The following is a 24,694-nucleotide window of genomic DNA, read 5'->3' as shown; positions in this document are numbered from 1 at the left end:
TTAGACTTGCTTGCAAGCATAACAGTCATTTTGTGCTTCAGTTCTTCTTTTTATGGCAGATCAAACTTGCTATCGCTTAGATGTATCCCCAGATATTTGTATTCCTTTACTATTTTAATGGGTTTCTTGCTAATAATATTCCAAAGCCTGCCCAATTTACTAGCGGATGCTTTGTTTCCTCAAATTATTAATACATTAGATTTTGCTGTGTTTATTTGTAATTTGTTTTCGTGAGCATGATCCGCTAGTGCACATAAGGACCTGTGAAGGCCAATTGGGGTTTGATCTGTTATTATTAGGTCATCCGCATATAGCAAACGGGCAACTGTATTTTTGTTGATTCTGGGCGGAAACATTCTCACCCTGTCTAAATGTTTATTGATGTCCCTAATGTAAAGATTTAAAAGGGTAGAGGCCAATGTGCACCCTTGTTTAAGTCCCACGTTTGTTGGTATTGATCGTGTTAGCAGGCCTTCACTATTCAATTTTACTTTCATGGATGTTCCCATATAGAATTGCTGAATTAGATTGATGATGTGTGACGGACATCCAGCTGCTTTTCGTTTGCACCATAATAGGGTTTGTGAAACTGAATCGAAGGCCTGTTTATAATAATCAAAGGCGATATATATTGGGCTCTTTTTACTTATCGCTTGGTGTTTCAGGGCCATTAGTGTTAATAAGTTAGGAGCAGTGCCAAGCCCAGGTCTAAAACCAGATTGTTTGGGATCATGCAGTTTCTGTTCTTTGACCCATTTATTCAATGCCACTAAAAATATCTTTGCATACATCTTTCCAGCAGTATCTCTCAAAGGTCTGCAGATTGAGGGCTCAGTTCTATCACCTTTCTTGAAAACAGGAATTATAATTGACTGCTCACATGAGTCTGGAATGTACCCTGTCTGCTCTATCTTTAGGTATATCTCCTGTAGTGTCAGTGACCATTTGTCTCAGAAAGCTTTGATAATGGCATTGGAAATACCATCAGGCCCCGGATCTCTTGATGTACTTAGTTTTTTTATTATTATTTGTGTGTCCACTATATCTGTTCCTAGTTTGTTAGTTAGTGAATCATATGTTGGCAGTATCTCTTTTTCAATCGATTTATCATGAAATAGGGTGTCCATGTGTTCAACACATTCCAGTTCTCCGATGACATTTTAGATATGTGGATCTCTACAGTATCTGGTGCCATCTTTCAGTAAGGTCCAAATTCGGGCACTTGATTTGATTGCGATGGTTTGAAGCATCAATTCTATTTCCTTTTGTCTTTTTTTAGTTCTATGTTGAGTTATGAAGTTTTTATACTTGGTATTAATTTTCGCAATTTCTATTCTATTTTTTCTCTGTTTTTGTCCCCAATCTTTCTTATTGCTTGTCTCTTTTGCCCTTTTTTTGCTCTAATGACTGGATCATATGCACCTGGTACTCTTTCTACTAGCCGTTTATTTTCATTCCTGGTATTATTATACAAAGACAGAACATTGACATAATCATTTTGTTTATACTGTTTCAAATTGTATAACAATTGGTATAATTTGGGTTCTGTCCATTTGATACGATTCATCCCCTGATTTATTTGTAGAGGATGATCATAATGGGTTTTCACTTGTTTCAATATTGATTTACATGTTATGTCCAGAATATTCACTCAATTTGGTCGGAACCACTGTAAAATTAGATACCAAGTTTAGTTATTTATCTGAAATAAAAGCATAATCGATGATTGCTTCAGATTTTGGGCTCTTTCAAGTAGGGCGCAGAGGGATATCCACGCAATATCCACGATATCCACGCAACCATTTAGAAGAGTCATATTTCTTTCCGCCATAAGTCTTAGCCATTTGGCAGCTCGTGTTGATAGGATTTTGCTATTGTGTATTTAAATCTCCCACAACAAGGGTTATGGTTGGATTAGCATCAGTCTCTTCAAATAAGACAATTATATTGCCTATGAAATCATCATCCGAGTTTATGGCCGGATTCCAGTAGGCATTTATTATTGCAGTAGCAGGCGCCATGGGATGATTTGGATCATGAATTTCGTATTTTAGAAGTTGTATACACGGGTGAGGACTTTTCCATTGGGTTAGCTTACCATGTGCATCCATTTTCAAAGCATCTATTAGCCTTTCATGGGTCTTCCTTTTTTAGGTTTTAAAGCAGGAACCCAGCACGTTTGATAGTTGGGCCGTACCGGTGGTGATGTCATCCAAGTTTCTTGTAATATCATTTGGTAATAACTGGGTTATGGGTTCTCTCTTGTTGCATTAAATGGGAGAAACCTCTAGTGTTCCATATGGCAATTTTCAGTGTGACTGACTGTTGTTTTGTTGTGCTCTAGCTTTGATGCTCATAATTAGTTTCTGTTCCTTTTTTTAATCATGCCCATTTGGATGTTTTACTGACAGGCGTCTCATCTTGATAATACACTTCCCTTTTTAAGTTTCCGGTATGGCCCTGGAAATTTATCAATAAGGTCTTGAGTTTTGAAATGGAAAGATCTAAATCATCATTTCTGTTGGCCAATTGATTGTGCCTGGCTGTTTATTTTCTCTCTCGCTCTCGTTTTGAATTTTTTGAATTTCAAATCCTCTTTCTTAGAGGTTCTGTCTTTCCTGCCATATTAATTGTCCTATTATTTGCGAGGGTACTTTGATCACGGCCATGTCCATTCTCTGGCTTCTGGAAATTGGTATTTGCTCGGTGTCCCTAGATTGTATTGCCTTTAGCTTTGGAATGGTGCGAAAGGCTGCTAGAAGAGTAGATCTATTTGGATATGGATCATTGGCCCTTCTTTCAGTCAGAAGCACGGTGAAGCATTTGGATGTCTGTATATCTTGTTCATTTAGTTGTCTCACCTCAATCTTCGCTCTACTGTCTAGAGTTGGTTTGTTTTCCTGTGTTCCTATTGTCCTTAGATTCACTCTAGTTGTTTTATCTTTATCTATCTATTTCTTTGCATTTCTAAAAGTCTCAGATTGATTTGATTTAATTCAGAAAATACCTGGTTAAAATTTGAGTTAATGTTTTCCAGGACCACAGGGTTCTGTTCAATTTTGGTTTCTGTGTTCATAGCGGTTAAAGTAATTTAATACACTGGTATAGTGGGATTTTTAAACCCGAATGATGGTCTCAGGGTGGCCCTTATGTATGACATGTCTGATGAGACAGTCGAATTCAAAGGCTGGGTTAAAGATCTCGGAAGTAAAACGGGAGAATCTGATAAATTTGAAGCATTTGTTTCGCTTGTTACAAATTGTGTTTCTTTTACTTCTATTGTTTGTAAATCCAGAACAGCAGTGTCATCTCTTGCTATGCTATGTGACTGTATTTGGTTCTTATCAGTGCTTAGTTCAGATGCACCAGACAATGGCAGATTTGTGCAAAGGTGTGATTCCAGGATGGTGTCTTTGTTTGCCATTATATCACCTAACCCTGCACAAAGGAATGCCTTCTCCGTATCAACATAATTTTGAGGATCTTCAGATCTGCAATGTTTGTTAGGTTCTGGGGGTGTATTATTCATTACAACTTGCGAATATAGTCTCAGGGCTTCCATGTTTTTTAATTGGCATAGACACTAACATAGGTTTCAGTTGCTTCAGAAACAATTGGTACGTTTGAAAGTTCATTTCTACTCAAGTGCATCCTAGTATTTTGTAGCGTCTTAGTTCCCTTCGTTAGACTCCAAGGGGCATTGTGAGTGACAAGTGAGTATTTCCTCGTCAGTTACATGTGCAGGTATCATTGTCACTCTTTCAAAGTAATCCTTTGAATACAGCGCTTCCCCAGGATTCAAAGAAGTTTTTGTGCATTTCCGCATTGACATTTGTAGATTTGGCAGCTGACAACCAAAGTTGCCTATTTTCGGCTCCCGAACGTGGTCTACATTTTTTCTGTACGTTTTTCTTGCGGCTTCCTCAGGCATCTAATCCTAGGTCAGCTGATAGTGTGTCCTTCGGCATTAGTTATTTTGCGTGCTCTGGCATCGCGGATTCAAGCATATACATGCTACTTTCGCTTGTATAAACGGGGGGCACGGTGCAGGGAGAGTGACTTCGCCACAGGCAGAGATTGTGCAAAGTAAGGCAGGAATCCACTGTCCGCGAGGGCTGCCGGCTGCTCAGCTGAACAGCCGAACAGCACTCCCAGACAGCACTCTCTGGAAGCGCCCGCACAGAAGCATGCGTGCCCGAGATTATATCGGGCTTCTGGGTGTTGTGGGAGGGGCTTGTTCTAAAAAGGTAAAAACAAGAGTTTTATGCCTTATTATGAATTATTTCAAGTTTCTAGAGTGAGCACAAGTCGGTTTGGACTTTACAGTTGTATTTCTACCACAAGATCAGCGTAGCAGTAGAATTCAGACAAAATCCAAGTCAGGTATTGATATCGCCGTATGGCCAGGGTCTCCTGCAGGACAGCACTCGCAGACAGCACTCTCCCAAAGATATTTAATTCCCAATCTCTGTCCTCGAGATATTCTATTTCCAATCCTTTAATCCCTTACAAATGTTATTTGTATATAGAAAATATTCCATTCCCAATCCCTGATCAAAATATGTGTTGTTACAAATCACCTACCCCGGTATACCATTTCCTAAACTGTTTCAGTCCTGATGGAAAATTCATATTCCTGACCTCTTACCCAAGATATTCCATTCACAATTCTTTTTAAAAAGGCATTTAATTCCCAATCATTTTTCCCAAAATACTTCATCCCCTACCTATGGTATTTTATTCTGGATTCTTTACGCAAAACATTTAATTACCAGGCTTATCAAAACGCCAGGTTATTTCCGGTCTTTAACCCCTGTATTCCATGCACAATCGAAAACCTCTGCATTCCTTACATACCAATGTTTATGTTAGTGTTTATATCCAATCCTGAATAGAAATGTGCCTATTTTTCAATGGAGAACCAACACGAACACGAGGTCACCCCAATCTAATGTGTAAAAGCATAGGACTAATGGGTCTCAAGCAAGAAACAGAAAGAGTCCTATGCATATCCGTCTAAATAGTCAAAACGGTCACAGGCAATATAAAGAACATATTTATTGCAAAAATTGCCATGAAATCCTTGAATGAAATAGAATACATCCCAGGTAGTTGCTTTAGCTGGTCATCACCTGTGTGGGAACTGTAGTGTCTGCACACTTACCAACACCACCACCTTGGAGTTTGTCCATGGTTCATTCCATTGGACATTGAATACATTCTCAAACTGTAACTCCACCAATGTTATTTACGCCATTAAGTGTTGTTGCAATCTCTTTTATATTGGCATAACAACTAAGAAGGTGTCGGTGAGGATTTGCGAGCATCACAGCAGAACCAGGAATAATATCCTCTCTGTGCCGCTGGTGCAACACTTTGTGGAACACAATCACAGGCCTGACTTTCATTTGGTTGGTTTTAGACCAGCTGAAGCCCAATCTAGATGGTTTCTCTATGGCAACTCGCCTATTGAAACCAGAACAGAAACTGATCCATCGATTGAGGACCCATGAATGTGGCCTCAATGAAGCTCTATAATGGTCTGCATTGTTGATGTGAGGGCGGGCACACGCTTTAGTGTTTTTTATTGGTTGATTCCCTGGAACATTGTGTGTGATCATTGGTGTGCGATTACTGGTGATTTTTCACCCGCGCATTGATTTAATCTTGCATGGATGAGCAGAATTTTCCCACATTCATTTGCTTTTATTTTATTACATTTTACTCAGCAGACCTCTAGCACTTGAGTTCACATGGTTCAGCACCCCCTTTAAAGATGGCAGCTGCTGTCAGCAGTGTTCAATGAACATATGACAGACATAGCTCACACGCTACTGGACAGGCACACTTGATGCCATTACGCTTGTCGGCATTTCACATGAATTGTCACCATAAATGTTCCTGGACCTTTCAGGTGCATTTCGTGTACAGGTGAAGCGCCGGTGTATGTTATTTCATGGTCAGTACCATTCACAGCCCGACAGCCATACAAACTTTCCTTGACTGAAGGTAAATGCTGGCTCGACAGGGAGAGCCGTTTAACTTAAGTATTCATTTTTACGCCTGTTGCAATTGGGTGGACCAATGGTACGCTGCTGCACTGGGGCAATTTGTTTTCTCCAGCGTCTTCCTGTGCGGGACATTTAACAACGCTTGGATACTTATTAGAGGGGATCCCTGTTATCCTACGAGACTGCGGTAAGAGAAATGTTCATCTCTTGTTGTGGATAGTAAACCAATGGTGTGATTTTTTTTAGGTCTATTGAGACTTTTGAGATCCTTGAGGTCCTTGCATGATGTGGCATGCAGTATCTTTATTTATGTGACGGTGTGCACTTTTGTACATGAAAACGTATGAAAGCACAAATCCTATATTCAGAACAGGACACTGGTAAGAATGGATGCAATTCGTTCATCCTCAAGCTTGTTGTGTTCTGCCCGGAGGGGTTTGGAGTGCACTGTGGTGTTGGCATAAGTGTACCTTTTGGGCCGAGTGTTGGTTGTTCACACTGGTCTGACTGAAGAGACACAGGTTGTCACACATAAGAGGTGGTGGTAAATATTGTTCAGCAAGCAATGTCAGGCTTGCGTTGCCATGTTTTTCATTTGGTATTTCTGTTTTTTTATATTTGGGTACACTTTCCATGGTAGAATTTGTCCCTACCTGAAATTGTCTTTCTCGTCCCTGATGAAGGCGAAGGTTATGGGAACAACGATGCCTCAAGCCGAAACCCGAATTAGCCTGAACAAGTCGGTTTTGTAATTTCTACTCATTTGCAAATTATGAATGGTTGTGCCGGACGAGTGACGGATTCCACCATGGGCTTGAGAAATTATGTTTTTTTCCATGTGGCTTGTAGCTTAGACGTGGTCACCAATATTTACTGTATTTTGTAATGTTTTTGTATTTTTCTTTCTCTATGCATTGTATTTTTTTTTATTTAGGTATGATTGATGCATGGGTTATGTATGGGTAGGGTTGTGCATTGTGTACTTTGTTTTTATGGATGTTTTGATGTATTATATTTAATTAAATGGTTTCATGGCAATTTTTGCAATAAATATTTTATTTATATTTCCTGTGGCTTTTTGACTATTTAGACTGATATGCATAGGACTCTTTGGGCCTCATTACGACCCTGGCGGTCCCGTAATGAACGGTGCCGGTACGGGACCGGCACCGTTCATTACGGGATGCCCTATTACGAGGTTCCCTTGCGGGACCTGCTCAGAACGTCTGGTAAAACCAGACGTCCTTAGCGGGTCCCGCAAGGGGACCAGTGAGCTAATAACGGGCCCGTTATTAACGGGCCCGGTATTAGCTCGCTCCCCATTTCCATTGAGCGCTATGGGGTTCTCAAATGGGAATGGGTTTCTCAATGAGGAATAACCGGGTCCTCCAAGGTTGGAATGGCCCGGTAATTAATCATTGAAGGAACCCGGAGCTGGAACCCGGTATGGTGGCAGCCATGCCCTTATTAAGGGCATGGCTGCCTCCATACTCGTAATGAGGCCCTTTGTCTACTGTTTATTTTTCCATGGAGGTCAGAGTGGGTGTTTCTCCCGGGATAGTAGTGTGCATGGTTCCATGTGTTTTTATCAAACAATTTTTCACTGTACATTTTTTCCCACAAAATGCGGGGTGACAGCCCCCGAACCAACCCAATCAACTCTCCCCATAAACTATTTCCGCACCCAAACCAGACATCTACATTTTGTGTGAAAAATGCAGTAAAAATGTGCAGTAAAGAAATCTGCAGTGAAAATGATTTAGTTCCATGTTTTTTGTACCACCCAATGTCTCCACATAACATTTTGCCTCACCCAAAACAACCATCTCTATTTTGCATGAAAAATGTATAATGGAATGTGTGGTAAAAATCTGTGGTGAAAATGATTTGGTAAAAAGATACCTTTCCTTTAAATTCAGTGTGCATATCTTATCCAGGATATCAGTGTGCAAATCTGAAAGTAAACATAAGTACATATATCTGAACCAGGTAATCAGAGTGCATGACCATACATTTCAGTGGGCTTTACTTACTTAGCAACACAGTAGATTTGTTACGCAGAATGTCTTCTTACTGTACATTTAAAGTTTCTGGACACTTTTTACCTTGGATGTCGGGGTAGGTGATCATGTACAGAAGGCCCCACCGGAGGGTGGTGGAGGTTGTGTCTGTCCCAGCTATGAACATGCCTGCGATGGACGCTTGCAAGTTCTCAGATGAAAATGTTGAATCCGGGTTTGAGTTTTGCTACAATCAGACATTGAAGTGAACAATATTATACACATGAAGGTCTGCAGTGTTGCAAACATAGGTATTAAGGCCAAGTTATATTTAAAAAAAAACATGTTTTACAAATAGCCCTCAGGGTGCTAGAAGCCCTGCCAGGCACAATGCGACCAACAAACCAAAGTAGCTAGAACACACTCCCATGCTAGACATCCCACATCTAGCTCCAATCTATAAATGGCAGTTTAACAAAGTTATTGTACTGACCCCATCCCAAATGCTAAAGACTATGCTGCGAACTAGGCAATTCGGTCCTACGGGATGCCTCAGGCTTGTGCTGTGAGCTACCTAGAGGCGGACAACTGTGGGATCTGCAGTAACCTCCACCTAGTACAGAACCACCCTTTGGATCAACCAGTTGAAGACACTAGGTACCCAGAAAAAAGAGAGAGAGAGAGAAACAAACAATTACATACTGAAACACCCCATTGTGCTGATAGAGCTGATAGAGCTAAGAGATATCCTCTGAGAGGATGAAAGATCCTAGATTGCTAAGGTGCTCAGAGAGGTAAAGGTCCTGTCAGAGCTGTGGGACCTGCAGGGCAGATAAAGATGAGTGGTTTGAGTTCACTTAGGAGTGAGAAGATTACCCTGACATAGGGTGAGTATCTGGGACAGACAGAGACCATCAGGGTGATAAATAACTAAAGGAAATGTGTACTTGGTACTATATATAGCTCTGTAGCGGCCTGGGCACTCTATTGCTGAAAATGAGACAGGCACTATATTACAGGAAGTGAAATGAGCATTTTATCTCTAGATCACAAATACTGTGCTTGGCGCTACAACCCTGAGACTGTGTTGTAGAATCCAGAATCACACTGGGCACTTGGTCCCTTGTTCCCAGCAGTAACTGTAGTTGGAATGGATACTGTTGCAATGCAGTTTAAGACATCTTGACACTGTTGCTTGGACAGTTCAACTGTACCTATAACCTTCGATCCAATTACCCACCTGGACAAGAATAAAGTCTGAACCATATATCTCTTGTGTGTTCTGTTGGTTGCCACAGCAACAAGTGCCCACCCCCCACATTCCAACATAGCACCACTAAATGCAACCAAGTTATCTTTGGGATGCCGAGCTCCCCACAAACTCAGGTCCCACTGAAAAGCCTCTGTAACATCTGTGGGGGTTACCAGGATACCATTAAAAAACACCAGTATTCTCTAGAACACCTTGTAAGGAGACTGTTTGTTGCCTGATGCCCATACCTCACAGGACACCCTGCCAACTTGTGGGCTTGTGATGGTGGAGCAACAACGTTTCCTCATGGTCCTACTTCTGAGTATGCATGGGTATGGTTGGAGGAACAGGAGCTGTTGCGCCACTGTGCAAGTGCTAGCTCTCGGCCCGTGGGCGGCCTCTGGGGCTGGGTGCTAGGTCACTTTGCCAAGCAGCCAAAAAAAGTGAAGTGTGACAGGAGACAGGGAGCTGACCAAGAAGCTGACCAAGAAGACTAAACTGAGAGGGACCCTAGGGAGTCAGGCTGGGAGAGGCGAGGGAGGCTGGGTCATGCACAGGCCATAACGGTGTGTTTTATAGGTGGAAGATGTGAATGCCAAGAGTGCATTACCAGGGGAGCTTGTGTGCCATCCTAGGATCATGCCTGAGAAACAAAGCTCCCTCGCACTACAACACACAGGACCATACATGTATCCTGGAAGCCTCTGGGGTATTCGGTTTGGCTTTCAGAGTCTCATATAGCCACATCATGTGACTGAAATGTCATGTTTTTTGCCACACACTGCATTCCCAGAGGATCCTGTGCACCATCCAAAGATCCAGCCTTAGAAACAACCGGGACCCAGCCTTTGTACTACCTGAAGTCTGGAAGCCACCTTGAACACTTTGATAAGCTTCCAACGGGTCATGTGACTGGAATTTCATTTTAAAATAATTTTTGTTTGCCACATCCTGCATTCCCAGAGGATCCTGCACACCATTTGTGAGTCCTGCCTCAAAATGAAGATCTGTGAGTCTACAACACTCAGGACCCCACCTTCACCCTGCCTGGAAGTCTGAATGCCATCATGAATACTCTGTTTGGCTCCCAAGGGTCCCCTGACACACTGCTGCCTCGTTATGGAGTCTTCCCTGCACGTCCAGCTAAAGGCCAAAGTAGCAAAGGGCAAGTCCCTGTTAGGGCCTGTAAGGACCAGGAGTGGCCTACGGCAAGAATCCCGGTTCAACCAGGACTTTGCTGAGCTCACCCTTCACCCGACTCTTGCGTCCACACACCGGGATTCTTTGACCCAATGACTCTACATGATTGTAGAGCTGCCGATACCGGAGCTCACCCTTCACCAGACTCCTGCTTCCACATATTGTGATCCTTCAGCCCAATGACTCTCCATGACTGCACAGCTGCTGATACCTCAAAGAACCAAAACACATCTCCGTTTTGGGCCCATTAATTGTTTTTTGGTGAATTATTGCCCTGTTCTAGCCCATCTCAGAACATATACCAGCCTCTTCACAGCCAACCCCCTTCCCCTTACTGCTCACCCACCTACACCCTCCCATTTGGGTTCACCCTTCCTTCACTATCCTCATGTGTCTATTTCTTCCACCCTCCATCATGCCCCTTGGCTTTGGCTCCATTCCTCCTTGCACTCGCTCTTCTCCACTTCTTCACCCACAGCCTTCAGCCACAACTCAGTCTACCTTCTAGCACCTCTTCCCCCTACCCCGTATCCCCCCTCCCTCTGCACTTTTCAATCCAGACACTCCTATTCTCCCTGGATCTCCAGCCTCATCTATACACCTTGCCTACTGCACAACACCTGCTCCTTTCCCCCATCTCCCTTTACTCCGCATCTGAAATACACAATCCCGCTACAACAAGTCTTCCTACATCACTGACTCTTATTACCCTCAACCTTCGCTTCTTTCGATCACTGAAACCTGGATCTCCCCTCATGACTCTGCTACACTATCAGTTCTCCACACAGACTCTGCTACACTCTCCCACTCTATATGACCTGTTGGGAAGCGTGGTGGAATAGACCTTCTTATCGAAATGTCCCTCCCCATTGTCCCTCTGACATCACCTCTTCCGGATATGACACTATTCAATTCCTGACTTGTCCTCTGACTGATGTTGCTCTGTATGGACCCCCTTGTCGTCTCAGCTCTTTCGTCCCAAATCTGCATCTTCTCTGTGAGCCACTTTGCCCTGACATCCCCATTTTGTTAGGGGACTTTAACCTTCCCAAAACCTCCACAGCCACCTGCCTTGAACTTAATTCCCACCGATCTGACCGCTCCCTCCATGACTAGCCTACCCACTCTTTTGGAAGCTCCCTTGAACTTGTCTTTCTCTGCTCTTTGCTCTCCTCCTCTGACCTCCCCATTGACCCCTATCCCCTGATCAAGCCATTGTTCACTTTAACACCTTGGTCCCCCCACCCTCTAACTCCTCTTCTCCCATCGTCAATGACCAAGAGGAAATTCAAGCAGGAACCTCTTGCCCCTTACTTTGATGATGTGAGGACTTCTCTCCTGTCCCTCTACCCTATTTATTCCTCTTCCATTGACAATGGTCTGACTTTCCCTGTGTACTGATGACTTCCTTCCAACACTATCCTGCAAGCAAAGTTACATCTCCCCATCCCTGTCCTCAGCCTGGACCACCTCAGATCCAGTCACTCAAAATAAACATGATTTGTGACCTACAACACTGGCAGAACTGACTCCTAACCTACAAAAACTTCTTTGCCGCCCTCTTCTCTGCCCTGTGACAAATCCTCCCAGTACAAAAACCGAATCTCCTCCCTTCCCAATCACCCCTGCAAACTTTCATCCAAGCTTTGCTCACACCTCAATAGCCAATATCCATTAAATTCTCCCTCTCTGCTAATTATTTGGTCAGTACTTAACCTGTAAAATCTCAAGCACAGGAGCAAGCGGAAGTCATGCTTAGACTGAGTTGCTCTCGCAAGAGTCGTGAAACTTGGGCCATTATAAATGCTGTCTCGAGAACGCAGATGGCCAATATGACAGTCGGTGTAAGTGAAAAACTTGGCCCACATAGGTGCTACTGTTGAATTATCACAAGAAAACCCACGTGCAGTCAAAAAAAAGGTGAGCCAGTGCGATTGGATTACGACACTCAATAATCAACTGAAATTTAAATCATGTATAGCACAAATCAGAGATGTCCGCCCAGTAAACCAAATTCCGAGGTACCTTCGACAATTCCCCTCAAGATATCATCGTGGCCAGTTCATGCGGCTGCGATAAAATTTGCTACCGACTAAAGAGATGCTCCTATTAATACAAGTTAAAGACACCGTCAACAACTGCTGTCAGTTCTGTGGCCAGCATGTGGAATCGCTGCAGCACCTAGTGGCCAAATGCTCATCTATAAACTCAGAACGGACCGTTGCCCTGGGGAAGTTCGCCCCCAACAGTGGTAACATAGATGACTTGTGGTCTGCGCTACTATCTGGACACAATTATATGCTGATGTGTGCCACTGTTGATTATCTAGACAGATTACTGACACCTCGATTAATGCATAGAAGTTTAAAAAGATCTCAAAGTGAATGATCTTCGATGCCAAGTCGTGTTCTGTTACTGTATATTATGATTTCTTAAGTAACAAGAAGGGATTGATGTGTTTTGGCATTCACGTTTTTGTTTTCTTGTTCCTTTTGATATTTCGAATGAATATTAAAAATTCTAAGGTTCTTTTGTAAAAACGTTTTGTATAAAACTAACACAAATAAAAAAAAAAATCTCAAGCTCATGACACTGTCACAGCCCTCCTCACTCTCCCTCACCCACCCTCCTTCTGTCCACCGCCTCTTCACCAAACCTTCTAGTCTCAACTACTTTTCCCCAACATTGCTTGCCAAATTCGCACCTATCCTTGAGAGCACCAACCCATTTTATGATCCTATAGACCTGTTTGCTCCTCAAACGGTCAAAGATGTAGTCTCAGCCACCTGCCTTTATGTCTCTGAGCGCTTTAAACTCTTTCGCTCCGCTGGACTATACCCTGCTTTCTTCAAATCTGCAACTGTCCTATCCCTTTTGTAGAAACCCTTCCATGACCCAAACGTCTCATTGAACTATCACCCAGTTTAGCTCCTTTCCATTATTCAAAGGACAATGAGCGGGTGATCTTCAGCCAGATCACTAAATATATTGAGGATAATGGCATTGGAGATCCACTGGTTTCCATAGAGAACATGTCTCCAACTTCCTCTCTGATGCTCATTACGCTACACTTTTATATCCTTGTCCTTTTGGACCTCCGTGCCTGTTTCTACACCGTTGACCACTTCTCTCTCATCCTCACTATCCAGGACCTTGGGTTTCACAAATCTCCTATTGCCTGGATTGCCTTCTACCTAGAAGGTTTCTCTTTTAAAACCAACTGGAACTTGTAAACCTCTGTCACCACTCCTCTTCTTGTTAGCAGTCCTTGGACCTCTAGTATTCCCCCTCTATATCTCTGCCATCTTGTCCTTTGAATTTTACCATCACCTCTTTGCTGATGACACTCTTTCTCCTTGCCCTTATTAACCCCAGCCTTCTCGGAAGGGATTACCAAATGTCTCACTGCAATTAGTCACTGGATGGCTCTCTGCTGACTCATGCTGAACTCTTCAAAAATCGAAGTTATCTTTCTCTTGGTTTCCACTCCATGCCTACCCGTTCCTATCCTATCCTTCCCAACTGACCTTCTTAATTCCTCAACCAAGGCTCACACTCTTGGGGAGCTCTTTGATAGCAACCTCCAGCTGAAACAATTCCTCACTATCCCCACCGCCTACGTTGCTCGTATTAACTTCACAACATTTGAAAAAATGGGCCCACTTCATACTCCCCTTTTTCCAAAAACTCTAATCTTTGAATGTTGCTCATGCCTACCTCTCTACTACTTCCTCTCTCAATAGAAAGTCCTCAACTTCGCTACCCGCACTCTACAACATGACCAGACCCGCTATCACTTCTACCTACCAATACCATGCTTGTTGGCTCTCCATGCACAACAGTTCCATTTTCAAATTAATTCTCCTAATGTACGAAGATATCAATGGTCTTTCTCCTCAGTATATCTCTGACTTAATCTCTGTCTTCTCAGATTTTGGTTCCCTTCGCTCCTCCTCTGCCTTGCCCGGTACAGATGGTACCACCAATTCCTGCTTGTACCTGAGCCATATTTACCAATAGGCAGCTTCCCACATAATCATTGCTCAAGGGCCTGCTGAGGCCATACTAAACAGTTCCATACATATAAGTGTCAGTGCTTAGAGGTGCACAGAAACCAACATTGGTTTTCTAATGGGCACTACAAGCAAGTGTCCAAAGGGTTCCAATCATAATGCCCTAACTTCAAAACGTTGTGATGGGCTGTCGGGACAGTAGTTACATATTGATCCTTCCGCTTGCAATAGTTTAAAGAGTGAACTGCCTGGGCGTTATCTGAGGTTGCCCCAAGCCACAGAGTGGGGGATGCAAGTTGTAGGCCTACAGACACCCGGGGGTTAAGTTTGGCTATTTCTTAGATGCAGCCCCTAGACACCCAGTAGAGGAAGCCTTGAAAGGCCTCTACCACTACAGGCATATACTGTCTGTGCCGCATGTCCTTCACGCACCAACATGCTTGCTTTCACATGTATCCCCTTTGCCGAACCAAATGTCACCATCTACTCCCAATATTTCTCCCTCAATTTGACCTCATTTCATTCTATCAAACACTTTCATATAGCGGGGGTGAGCCTTTTTTGTCTGTGTGTGTTGTGAGAGAGAGGTTTGGGGTCTTTAGGAGACAGGGTAGACTTCTGGGAGAAATAACCATGGGTTCTCACAACTGGCCTGATAAACGCTGTTTTTTGGCCCGATAAATGTTGGCCTGATGGGCAAAATCACAGTCTCACTGGGCCCAGCACATGAGCAAGTTAGAGTGAGGTTAGGGTTTGCTTTCAGGCTACCAATCAACACACTAAGGAAGGTGAAATGAGCACCTGTAGTTTTCATATGTTGAGCAGCTCTTTCTACAAGCTGAAACGTTAATGTCTCCCATAACCCTTTACACTCCGTTTAGGGTCATAGGTGAAGTCTCCAGTCAGCTCTGTCCCCCCCTCTGCCAATTCCCTGGCTCTTATTTCACACAGTATACATTGCATCTATTTGAGAAAGAGGGAAGAAAGCAGGGGTGGACTGGGAACCAAAAAAGGCCCTGGAAAAAACGTTCAAAGTGGCCCCATAACATTTTCAGCAAACCCAACCCTTTTCCTATGAGACAATGTGAAAATAAAATAGTGTCCCAGAAAAAAGAGGCCAAGGGTGCAGAGGGCTACCAGGAAATCTACGCAGTTTCCTATGGACCAGTTCACACCCTGTCTGCAGCTAGGAAATGAATTGGGTCTTTCTACATTCGATTGGGGTAAAATCATTTTAGTTTTAAAGATTTGCTGACAGAAAGGGCCTGTGCGTTTCACAAACAAGGACAGGGCTGACATTTAAACAGACAACAAAATGCCCAAGTGCAACTTCAATTTAATCAATTAGAAATGGTTTAGGTTGGAACATAGGGTTTTAAAACATCTATGAACAATTAGTAGGAACATTGCAGTTGAAATCTGGGCCTGGTTTCTCGTGTTTCCGGTGTCTATTGATTTCAGCTGCATACATTCCAACATGTTGCATTCAATTCGGAATTCATAAGTACAGTCCTGACTTTAACTTTGCATTCTGGTACTTGCAGCACTGGATTTCCCCATCATAAACACAGGACTCCAAGTACCAGAATACAAAGCTAAAACCAGACCTGCACTGGTATCCCCTAATGGAATAAGGCATGCTGTCATGTATGCAGTTAGTTTCTTTTTCTCCTGTCTGGATATAGGCAAAGAGTGCCTTAAGTGGCACTACAAATCGAGCCGGGGCTCATCGAGGGGGCGTGGCCTAACAGCGGGGGCCTTGATGGCCCGTTAGGCCACGCCCCCTTGACGAGCCCCGGCTCAATGGGCTACTGGCACCCCTGCCAGGCAGCCTTTTGTGGAGATTAGCACCCTCTCCCCTATGATGGAGAGGGTGCTGATCTCTGCACTTATATTCCATAGACTTGCCTGGCAGGGGACAGCGCCTCGCCTATTCAGCCTTAATGGTGGCGCTGCCCCTCGCCAGCTGGGGAGGGGCAGCGTCACCATCAAGGCTGAAAGGATGAGGCCACTGGAAGCAGAGGGCTTTTTCCCTAAGGACTGAAACTGCCGCGAATCCGCGGGAGCTTCAGTATTTAGAAAGCAAGGACTCTGCTTCCAGCGGCCTCACTTTTTCTCCATAATGGTGGCGCCGGCCCACGTGCATCACTTGATTAAAGGGATGCCTCGTAGGTGTGGCGCCACCATTATGGCTGAAAGGCATTTTTTTCTGAAGCCTGAAGCTCTCGCACACGAGCGAGAGCTTCAGGCTGTAAAAAAAATGCCTTTTCGTGTAGTGGCTGGGGCTGCCAGGGGAGATTAGTGGGCCCCGGCAGGGCCCCGCCTCAAAACGAAATTTCGGAGCCTGCCGGGGCCCAGCCCCGGCAGGCCCTGGCCCACTTAAAGTCCAGAAACCCAGACGCTCCAGTTAATTTTATTAGAAATGTTTTTTAAATTAGAATTTCCAGCAGGGAAGGGTTTTTCCATCTTTAGTATCACTGTACCAGCATAATCCTTAAAAAAATCTCCTATGGAAAGTTGCCATCTTACACTTAACTTGCAGCCACAGGATGTGATACGTTACAGTGTAAGCTTCCCCTTGCTATGCTGAAGCTCGCCTGGGCCCTAAATTATCTTTTTCGAAGACTGGCTCACTCTTTTCTTACAGTAAGCAGTTTAAAAACAATCATTTTGATAGGCAGCTCCAAACTATTACTGTTCTTTGGGCAAACAGAGCATTGCCTTCCTTCAAGTCGAGGCACTCCCAAAATAGCCACCAGCATATAATGTGCAGTGCCTAAAAGGCGTGTTTATGGGTGGACCCCTTTCCTGCCACTACACCCTTCCCTCCATCCTGACGCCGGTTAGCCCCCCAGCAGTCTGTGGGTCGGTGCTTTCTGCGTGGGAATCCCGGATGATGGATGGTGATGCAGGGGGATGCTGCAAGCATCCTACATCCCATCCGCACTCAGTGATGCAAGTGATGGACCACTCTCTTTCCAGCTCCAGGAACCTCCTTTAAGGCATGCTTTTCATCGTCCGGCTGTCGATGAAATCAGTGCCTCCAGCGGTTCATGGCGCCTCCTATTTCTAAAAAGCATGAGTATTGAGGTTGCGTTGTGGACTTTATAAATAACCTAATAAGATCACATGGCAGTGAATAGAGGGTTACCAAATTCGGCGCACGGCTTGTATGAAACACAGGCAGTGGTTGAAGTTCTTGTGGTGTATTTACATAGCAATGTAATCCTGCTTGATGCTACCCCAACCCAACTTGCCCATAGTTGTCTGATATGCCTTGCAAAGGATGGAATTCTGCTGTATACTGAGATTCAAACCTGCAACTTACATTCACAAGCAGCCAGCCGGTGCATTGACCCATTGAGCTGTGTTACTGGGATTCAAACGGGCGAGTCACATCCAGGCTAGAAACATATCTGAACAGCTGATGCATTAGCCCACCGAGCTATCAGCTGGAATTTGAACCAATGTCTTATTGGCCCCAAACGAAGCAGGCACACTGACCCACTGAGCTCCTCCCGCGTGAACCCCTGCACCCCAGTATTTCTCTCCTGTCTGGATTGAACCCCCTGCTCTGGTAATGGGAGAACTGTTGGTGTGTGCTCCTGCTTTACTCGTGAACAAGTGAGGTCTGAGGTATGAGGGGGTGATGGAGTGGGACTCTGGAGGTGAGGGAGGGGTTTTTGGGAGCCTTGTTTTGTCTGTGGGCAGATGAGGACAGGAGGTGGGGGGGTGGGTAAGCACCAAACACTGCCACACCAACAGGAAAGCCAGGTAGAGGGAAGAAAAAGAGGAGGGGAGCTGGGAGTGCAGGGCGAAGAGGTCATATGATAGGCAGATAAGGGCAGATACGGGAGACAGCGGTTAGGGGCACAGAAAAATAGAAGGGACACTGCGATAGAGGAGATAGGTTATGGGTAATGAAGGACAGAGAGGAGAGATATTGCTGGCATACAGAAGCCGAGGAGAAGTCGTGGGGTCAGAGGAGAGAGGCACAGAGTTACAAAGACGAGCGAGATAGGGAATGAGCACGGGAGAGGTATCTGGTGTGGATGTGGGTAAAGGAGAGTAAAAGGCAGGGAGGACGAGGAGGCGGAAGCTCCATGGAAAATATTTTCCAAGCATTCGCTCCCGAACAGAGGTGCCCCGCGTTTTGATTACCCAGCCACCCTCGGGCTCCTCCATCCAACACCTCCACCCACCGCACCACCAAGCAATGTTCTAATGCATTTGCGCACTTCGCACGTGAGTGAAAATGCTGCTCTGCTGCGCTCGCCTCGCCTGTCGCACTCGTCGTAGAGCACTTTGTGAAGTGCATCATATGATGCAACATGATTTGAGCGAGCACACTGACCAGGGCTGCATTCTGGCACATGAGGTTCCACCTACTCGGGCAGTGCCCTGGCCTCAAGAGGCGCATGCGCCAGCCTGGCTGTCGTTTGCTTTGGATGGGTAGAAAAGAAATGCGCAGCCAATTTCAGCCGAACTACCCAGACTGACTGGGTTTTCTCACATGATTTGTATCCTTGCGCAGTTCATTTGGTTAACTCCCAAAGAGGCCCTATGCCCCGAGGCCTAGCGGGGAAACTCCCGGTGTCCCGGTGGGCCAGTCCAGCCCTGGAAGAAAGAGAGGAGAAGACCGAGAAAAGAGTGAAAGATGAGGGAGACGGAGACACTGAATGATCGAGAGAGAGTTAGGCAGGTTGACAGTGGCATTGAGAAAGTTAAATTGGAGAGGCTACAGTGGCCATTTTGTGCAGAGACCATGTTATTTTGCATTGTTCGGCCTTTACATACCTTGCTATGCCTTGAAATGTTTCTTTGCACCTTGCTAAGCCATGTTCGTCCTTGCTGTTTGTTTGATTGATTATTTATTATGAGCTTATACATAAGTGTTTCAAAGCATTTGTGGCTTCCTGATTGCTTGCACCCATTACTAATCCACTCACCATTGTACTTTCTACCTTACACAACTAGCCACCCACACACTGCAGATGTCGTGTGTTACTACTCCCCCCCCACATGCAATTACAGAATCTGAACTCTACACCCCTCCCACCAGCTTGTTAAACACTGCCTTCCACCAACACTCAAGCCATTCTCACTTGCAGGACAGAATTCCTTAGTACATGGGATTCCCACCGAGATACACATACCTCAATTTCCCTACCAACCCACAAAGCTTGTGCTCTTCTGCTATGCATGCATGAAGACAAGAGCAAATCAGTCTTTTGCTGCTTCTACAAACCTATCCTAGCTTATTTCTTTTTGCAGTTCTCCAACTTGACAGGCAAGGAGACCACGAAAATGCCAGCAGTGCACTATAGAAAACCAAATAACATAACAAAACATAACTCTTTGTTCTCTTGCTCCTCCACTCCCAGATACTAATCCCTTTAAAACTGTACCTCAAGTCCTCCGAAGATTCGGGGCTCTTCATATCAGTTTATACCATTATGGTCAGCAGTCCATCAGGATTTAAATCTGGTTGGGGAACTTTTCTCTGCACAAGACTCAGCTCCAGACTAAAGTCTTAGGGAACTGGCATTGTTTGTCAGATTTGAGCCATGGCAGACTGGAACAACGTTGGATTTATAACCTTAATACCGTGAGGAACGGATTAACCATCTCGGTGGGATGGAACAATCTGATTTTGACATAAAAACGAATTACCGATCTGAGCAAAATGACTTTGGCTATATTCATAGTTCTTGGATCCCCGAGGACATCTATATTCTCCAATGCTGGAGATACAACGGCACTTGGCCACAAAGTTCGGTGACATATACAAAAAACACATATATGCACACTAATGCACTCAGGTCTTTATGAGTGTAATTATTATACAATGGACAGGGAATACTGTTTTTCTTAGTACAGATTTCCACTCGTGTACATAAATTACTGCACTGTTTTTTTAATAAGAGATACGTGGCAAAACGAGAAATGACAACATTGTGTAGGCAGACATATATGTTATGCTCTGACATGGGTCATTTGAGTACATGTACTAGTGCTTGGCCTTTAGTAAGGTGTACATGGAAACACGAGCCTGGGCTCCAACTGTGTAGCTAGACGTATATGGTTTATGTGCCCATCTACCCAGCCGCTAGACTTGAAATAATGTCATTCTACATACTGCTGTATACATCCTTAATTACAAATATGCAATGTTGCTCGGTCCTCAAGAGCTAGACAAATGTGTTATAATATGAGAAATGACCATAATGGTCTTGGTACCAACTGTATCTACTGAAACGACTACATCATGATTGGGACTGCAATAAGAATTTTGTAAACATGTGGGATCGTATTGCATGATATTGGGGTATAAATGACATAAAATGTATAAATACCATTGTATGTATGAAAGCAATAATATGTGTATGCACGTAGGGATATACACCATATGAGAAATGACCAAACTGTTTTTTTTTACCAACAGCATTTATTAAATCGACTGCATAATGATGGGCATTTTAACAAGAACGCTACAAATGTTCGAGATCGAACTGCACGATATTCGGGCACATGTGTACAAATATTATATGTATGCAAATAACAATTTGTATAGGTGCGCAATGTTAGACACCACCATAGAACTCTGAGTTGATCCCACATTGGGTGCGTGCCAAACTATTAGCTAGTCCAAGATGGCCGACAGATTTGCAGCCCCTTTAAATAAGGGCTTGTTTGCTTAGAGCGGTTGCTCGGCAACCAGGAACTCAGAACGCTCATTCTCTAAAACCATGAGTACAGGACACCACACAGCATCGCCGTGCTACATTATAATTTTTCTCTGGCACTGTTTCCGCAAATCTCCTGGGCAGTGATATATTATGTGTAGTGCCCCAGACTACTAGGAGTCCACAGGGACTGTGCGAGATACTGCAAGCACTTGCATGCTCATTTCCACACTGAGCGGTACAACTGAACACAGCGGGAGCAATCTATGATGCATGTTTATGTTTGTTTTACATTTATATAGTGCACCAGGTACCTTAGAGCTTAAGGGCACTGTGAAACGTAAAGCACTCAAACAAGACAAGGACGAGTACATAAAGCAGAGTCCGAAAACTGGCTAAAGAGTGGCATTCCCAAGAAAAGCAGGGTCAAGAGTAAGGAGGATGCACTTTATGAGAAAAGTGTGGTTTTCAGCCCTTTCTTGAAGATTTCCGTGGATGAAGTGGTCCTCAATATGGATGAAAGAGAGTTCCACTTTTGAGGGGCTGCGGATGTAAACGTGGCATCCCTAGATTTTTTTTTTGTTTTCAGGCGTGGCACAATCAAGGTGTTGGTTTCATCCGATCTAAGGGATCTGATGTTTTTCTTTCTCCATGATTAATTCTTTGAAATATAAGGGCATGATTCCATGTACACATTTATGTGTGATAAGAAGACTAAACGCTAACCTAGCCTGAACAGGTAACCAGTGTAGACTTCGATGAGCTTCTGACACATGGCCCCTTCTTGACAGGCGTTTCACCACTCTAGCTGCTCCATTCTGTATAACCTGAAACCGATGGAAGTCAGATAGAGACAACCCAACAAGGAGGCTGCAACAATAATCGATCTTTGATCCGATTATAGCCCTTGCCAGTGTTTCAGAATTCGTTTTATGTAGGTTTCCATTGTTAACCTAGATAATGGGCAGTCTTAGATTCTGATTATCTGTAATTGGGCGAATTACAGAACAGGAGCACACAAGGGACCATGTTTCACAATAATCCACATACAGGGTGAAAAATAGAATGGCTCAGTAAAAATTGTTACTGGGCACCAGAGTACTTCCCAATAGAGGTGTCCCCCTTGTCCAGGGTGTATGTGATGCTGGACTTTACTGTTGTAATTATAGAAAATGCTTCTTCTGGGTGGCATTTTGGGTGATAGCTTTCACCTTTTACTTTTAGGTCCCGCTTGTCATTCATTGAATTGGACCTGTTACGTGTTGGATTCATTCCTCTTCTTGCTTTCTGGCAGATCGCCACCACGAATAGGTATGATGGGTACAACTTTAATATTCTTTATATACAATGTTGTAAGTTACCCTTATTGTATTGGGTGACTAAGCGCTGCTTTATCATTCAGATGGGTGCCGCTGACTTCCTCTATTGAGTGGACTCCATACGTAGGGCTCCCCCCTACTAGGATTGGACTGGGCTTCTATCGAAACATGTAGAAAGCCAAACCATTTGTTGGCTCAAAACTATTTTTGAAACGTAGTGACACGTTCGCACACTGAATAATACATCACCTCCTCTTGTTTGTCCCCCTGTTTAGAGACATGGCACATTAGCTTGTGTCTCTTACTCCATCACTGTCCTGATGAAGGCCGCTTATCTTTGACACTGCAGTCTGGTGAATAGACAGCCGAAACACACAGTGTCGACCTGTTTAGAACAACTATCAGAAAACAGAAGGTTTGCAGAAAAGGACAGCGAGGTTCTGCGCAAGGACCAAACAATTTTGAGTGGTTTGAGAGGACTACATGTGAGCGCGATAGTGGAAACCTGCCAAGTTATCCACCAAGTAAATGATACAAAGAGGGGTTGTTTTGCAAACACACTGCGCACACAAACGATGTAAAAATCATTTAATTTGTAATTTAATCAAAGGAGGATGCAGCCTGACACGTGTTTCGAGCGACTGGCTCTTCTACTGAGGCTGCATATTGATTGTACAATCGAGTGGAAAACTACAAATGAAATATACATGGTACATATACCAAACCAAAACACAAAACAAAGCTGTTGAGTGGTCAAACCTGACCATAACAAAAAAAAATAATGAAAGTCATACGTTGTCAACAAGAGCGCAAATAAATAAATTCTGTCAAATGGAGCAAGTTTTAGGGACATTCAGTTTTTATTTTTCTGTTTCTTCCATTATTTCTCCCCCCAACCTTTGGCAATGTCCGAATTGGATAAACCTAAACCATATGGGTTGTATAACCTCTGTCCCTAAAACTTGCTCCATTTGACAAAATGTATTTATTTTTGTTGACAATGTATGACTTGCATTATTTATTTTTTTGTTATGGTCGGGTTTGACCACTCAACTGCTTTGTTTTGTGCTGTCAATTGATTTTTACATCGTTTGTGTGCGCGTTTGCAGAACAACTATCAGCACTGTTAAACCAGGGCAGGCCCCACAACAAAGCAAAGAATTTGATAATAAGACATTGCAGATTATCAGTGTTCTACCTATTTGTCTACAAAATGTACTACGTTGATACCAATGTGCAAAATATTGTGCGACGGCCTGATATTTGGCCAATGAATGTGTATGTATGAATTAGTTGTTTTTGGTATGGCTTTTAAGTTCAGATTTATACAAGGTCTGTAGATATAAAAATAAAAAACGGATGTTTAAGTGAAATAAAAATCGCTTTTTGTGTATTCCATGTAAAATAATCTATGTAAGAAGAGAGAGGAGTGTGACAAAATAGCCTTGACCATTCACATATTGTTTACTGTTTATTGACCTGGAGGTTCAAGGTGTACCAGGAACCCTTAGGGAAGACACAGACTGGGGACCCTTACAAAAAGTAGATAGGCATCAATATAGTCTTGTGGGTTCTCTGCGTCGAGTGTCTGCCGGTGCTCCTGGACTGCCTTGTCGATAAACTTGAACACTTGGGTGGCGTTATTCTTGATTTGCTGGTGTGGCCCAGGGAAATGCCTTAAAAAGGGGCACAAGTTCACCATCTAAAAAAGGTAATACAAACATGTTGTCTTAAAACAATGGACTGTCTGTAAATTCCTTCTAATGGCATCAAGTGTTTATTTCCAATCTGTAATCTCATCCAAAACAGTCATTTTAAGTCTACTGACAAACGAACCACTTCAATATTGGACAATCCAGTCTATAGGAAAATAAGGGAGAATATTGAGTTCACTGATGAGCTTGTTTGGCCAACCCACGTGCTTGAACATTTTGCACTAGATTTGCTTTTATCTGGGGAACGGATGGGATGATGAACAAGAAGGGGATAATCTGGGACAAATTATCCACAATAATCTACATTTTACATAATCTACATTTCACATAACCAATTGGTTTTACCCCAAAATCAAAGCCTTTATTTTGGGATGAAAACTATTTGTGAAAGGCTTCAATGGTTGCCTATTGCATAGATTATCATAGGTAATTTATAGGTTGACAATATGGCTACATGGACGCGAAGAAACTACGTTTCCAGTAGCAGTGTTTAATTTT

The 24,694-nt window shown here is 43.6% G+C and overlaps 1 protein-coding gene across 1 annotated transcript in view; it reads right to left on the bottom strand.

Moving 5' to 3' along the window:
* LOC138512071 (cytochrome P450 2B12-like) overlaps nucleotides 1-24,694 on the bottom strand; it is a 191,808-nt gene that overhangs the window by 104,767 nt on the left and 62,347 nt on the right. The window contains exons 6-7 of the mRNA XM_069627678.1: nucleotides 24,013-24,183; nucleotides 8,117-8,258 (exon numbers count right to left, since the gene is read on the bottom strand). Coding sequence (XP_069483779.1) covers nucleotides 8,117-8,258; nucleotides 24,013-24,183 — 313 coding nt within the window. The remainder of the gene's footprint in view (nucleotides 1-8,116; nucleotides 8,259-24,012; nucleotides 24,184-24,694) is intronic.

This window comes from Ambystoma mexicanum, chromosome 1p (assembly GCF_040938575.1).
Source record: "Ambystoma mexicanum isolate Mex_15411 chromosome 1p, UKY_AmexF1_1, whole genome shotgun sequence".
Lineage (NCBI taxonomy): Eukaryota > Metazoa > Chordata > Amphibia > Caudata > Ambystomatidae > Ambystoma > Ambystoma mexicanum.
Note: the sequence above shows the minus strand (reverse complement) of the source record. Positions and strands in the feature narration are given on the sequence as shown.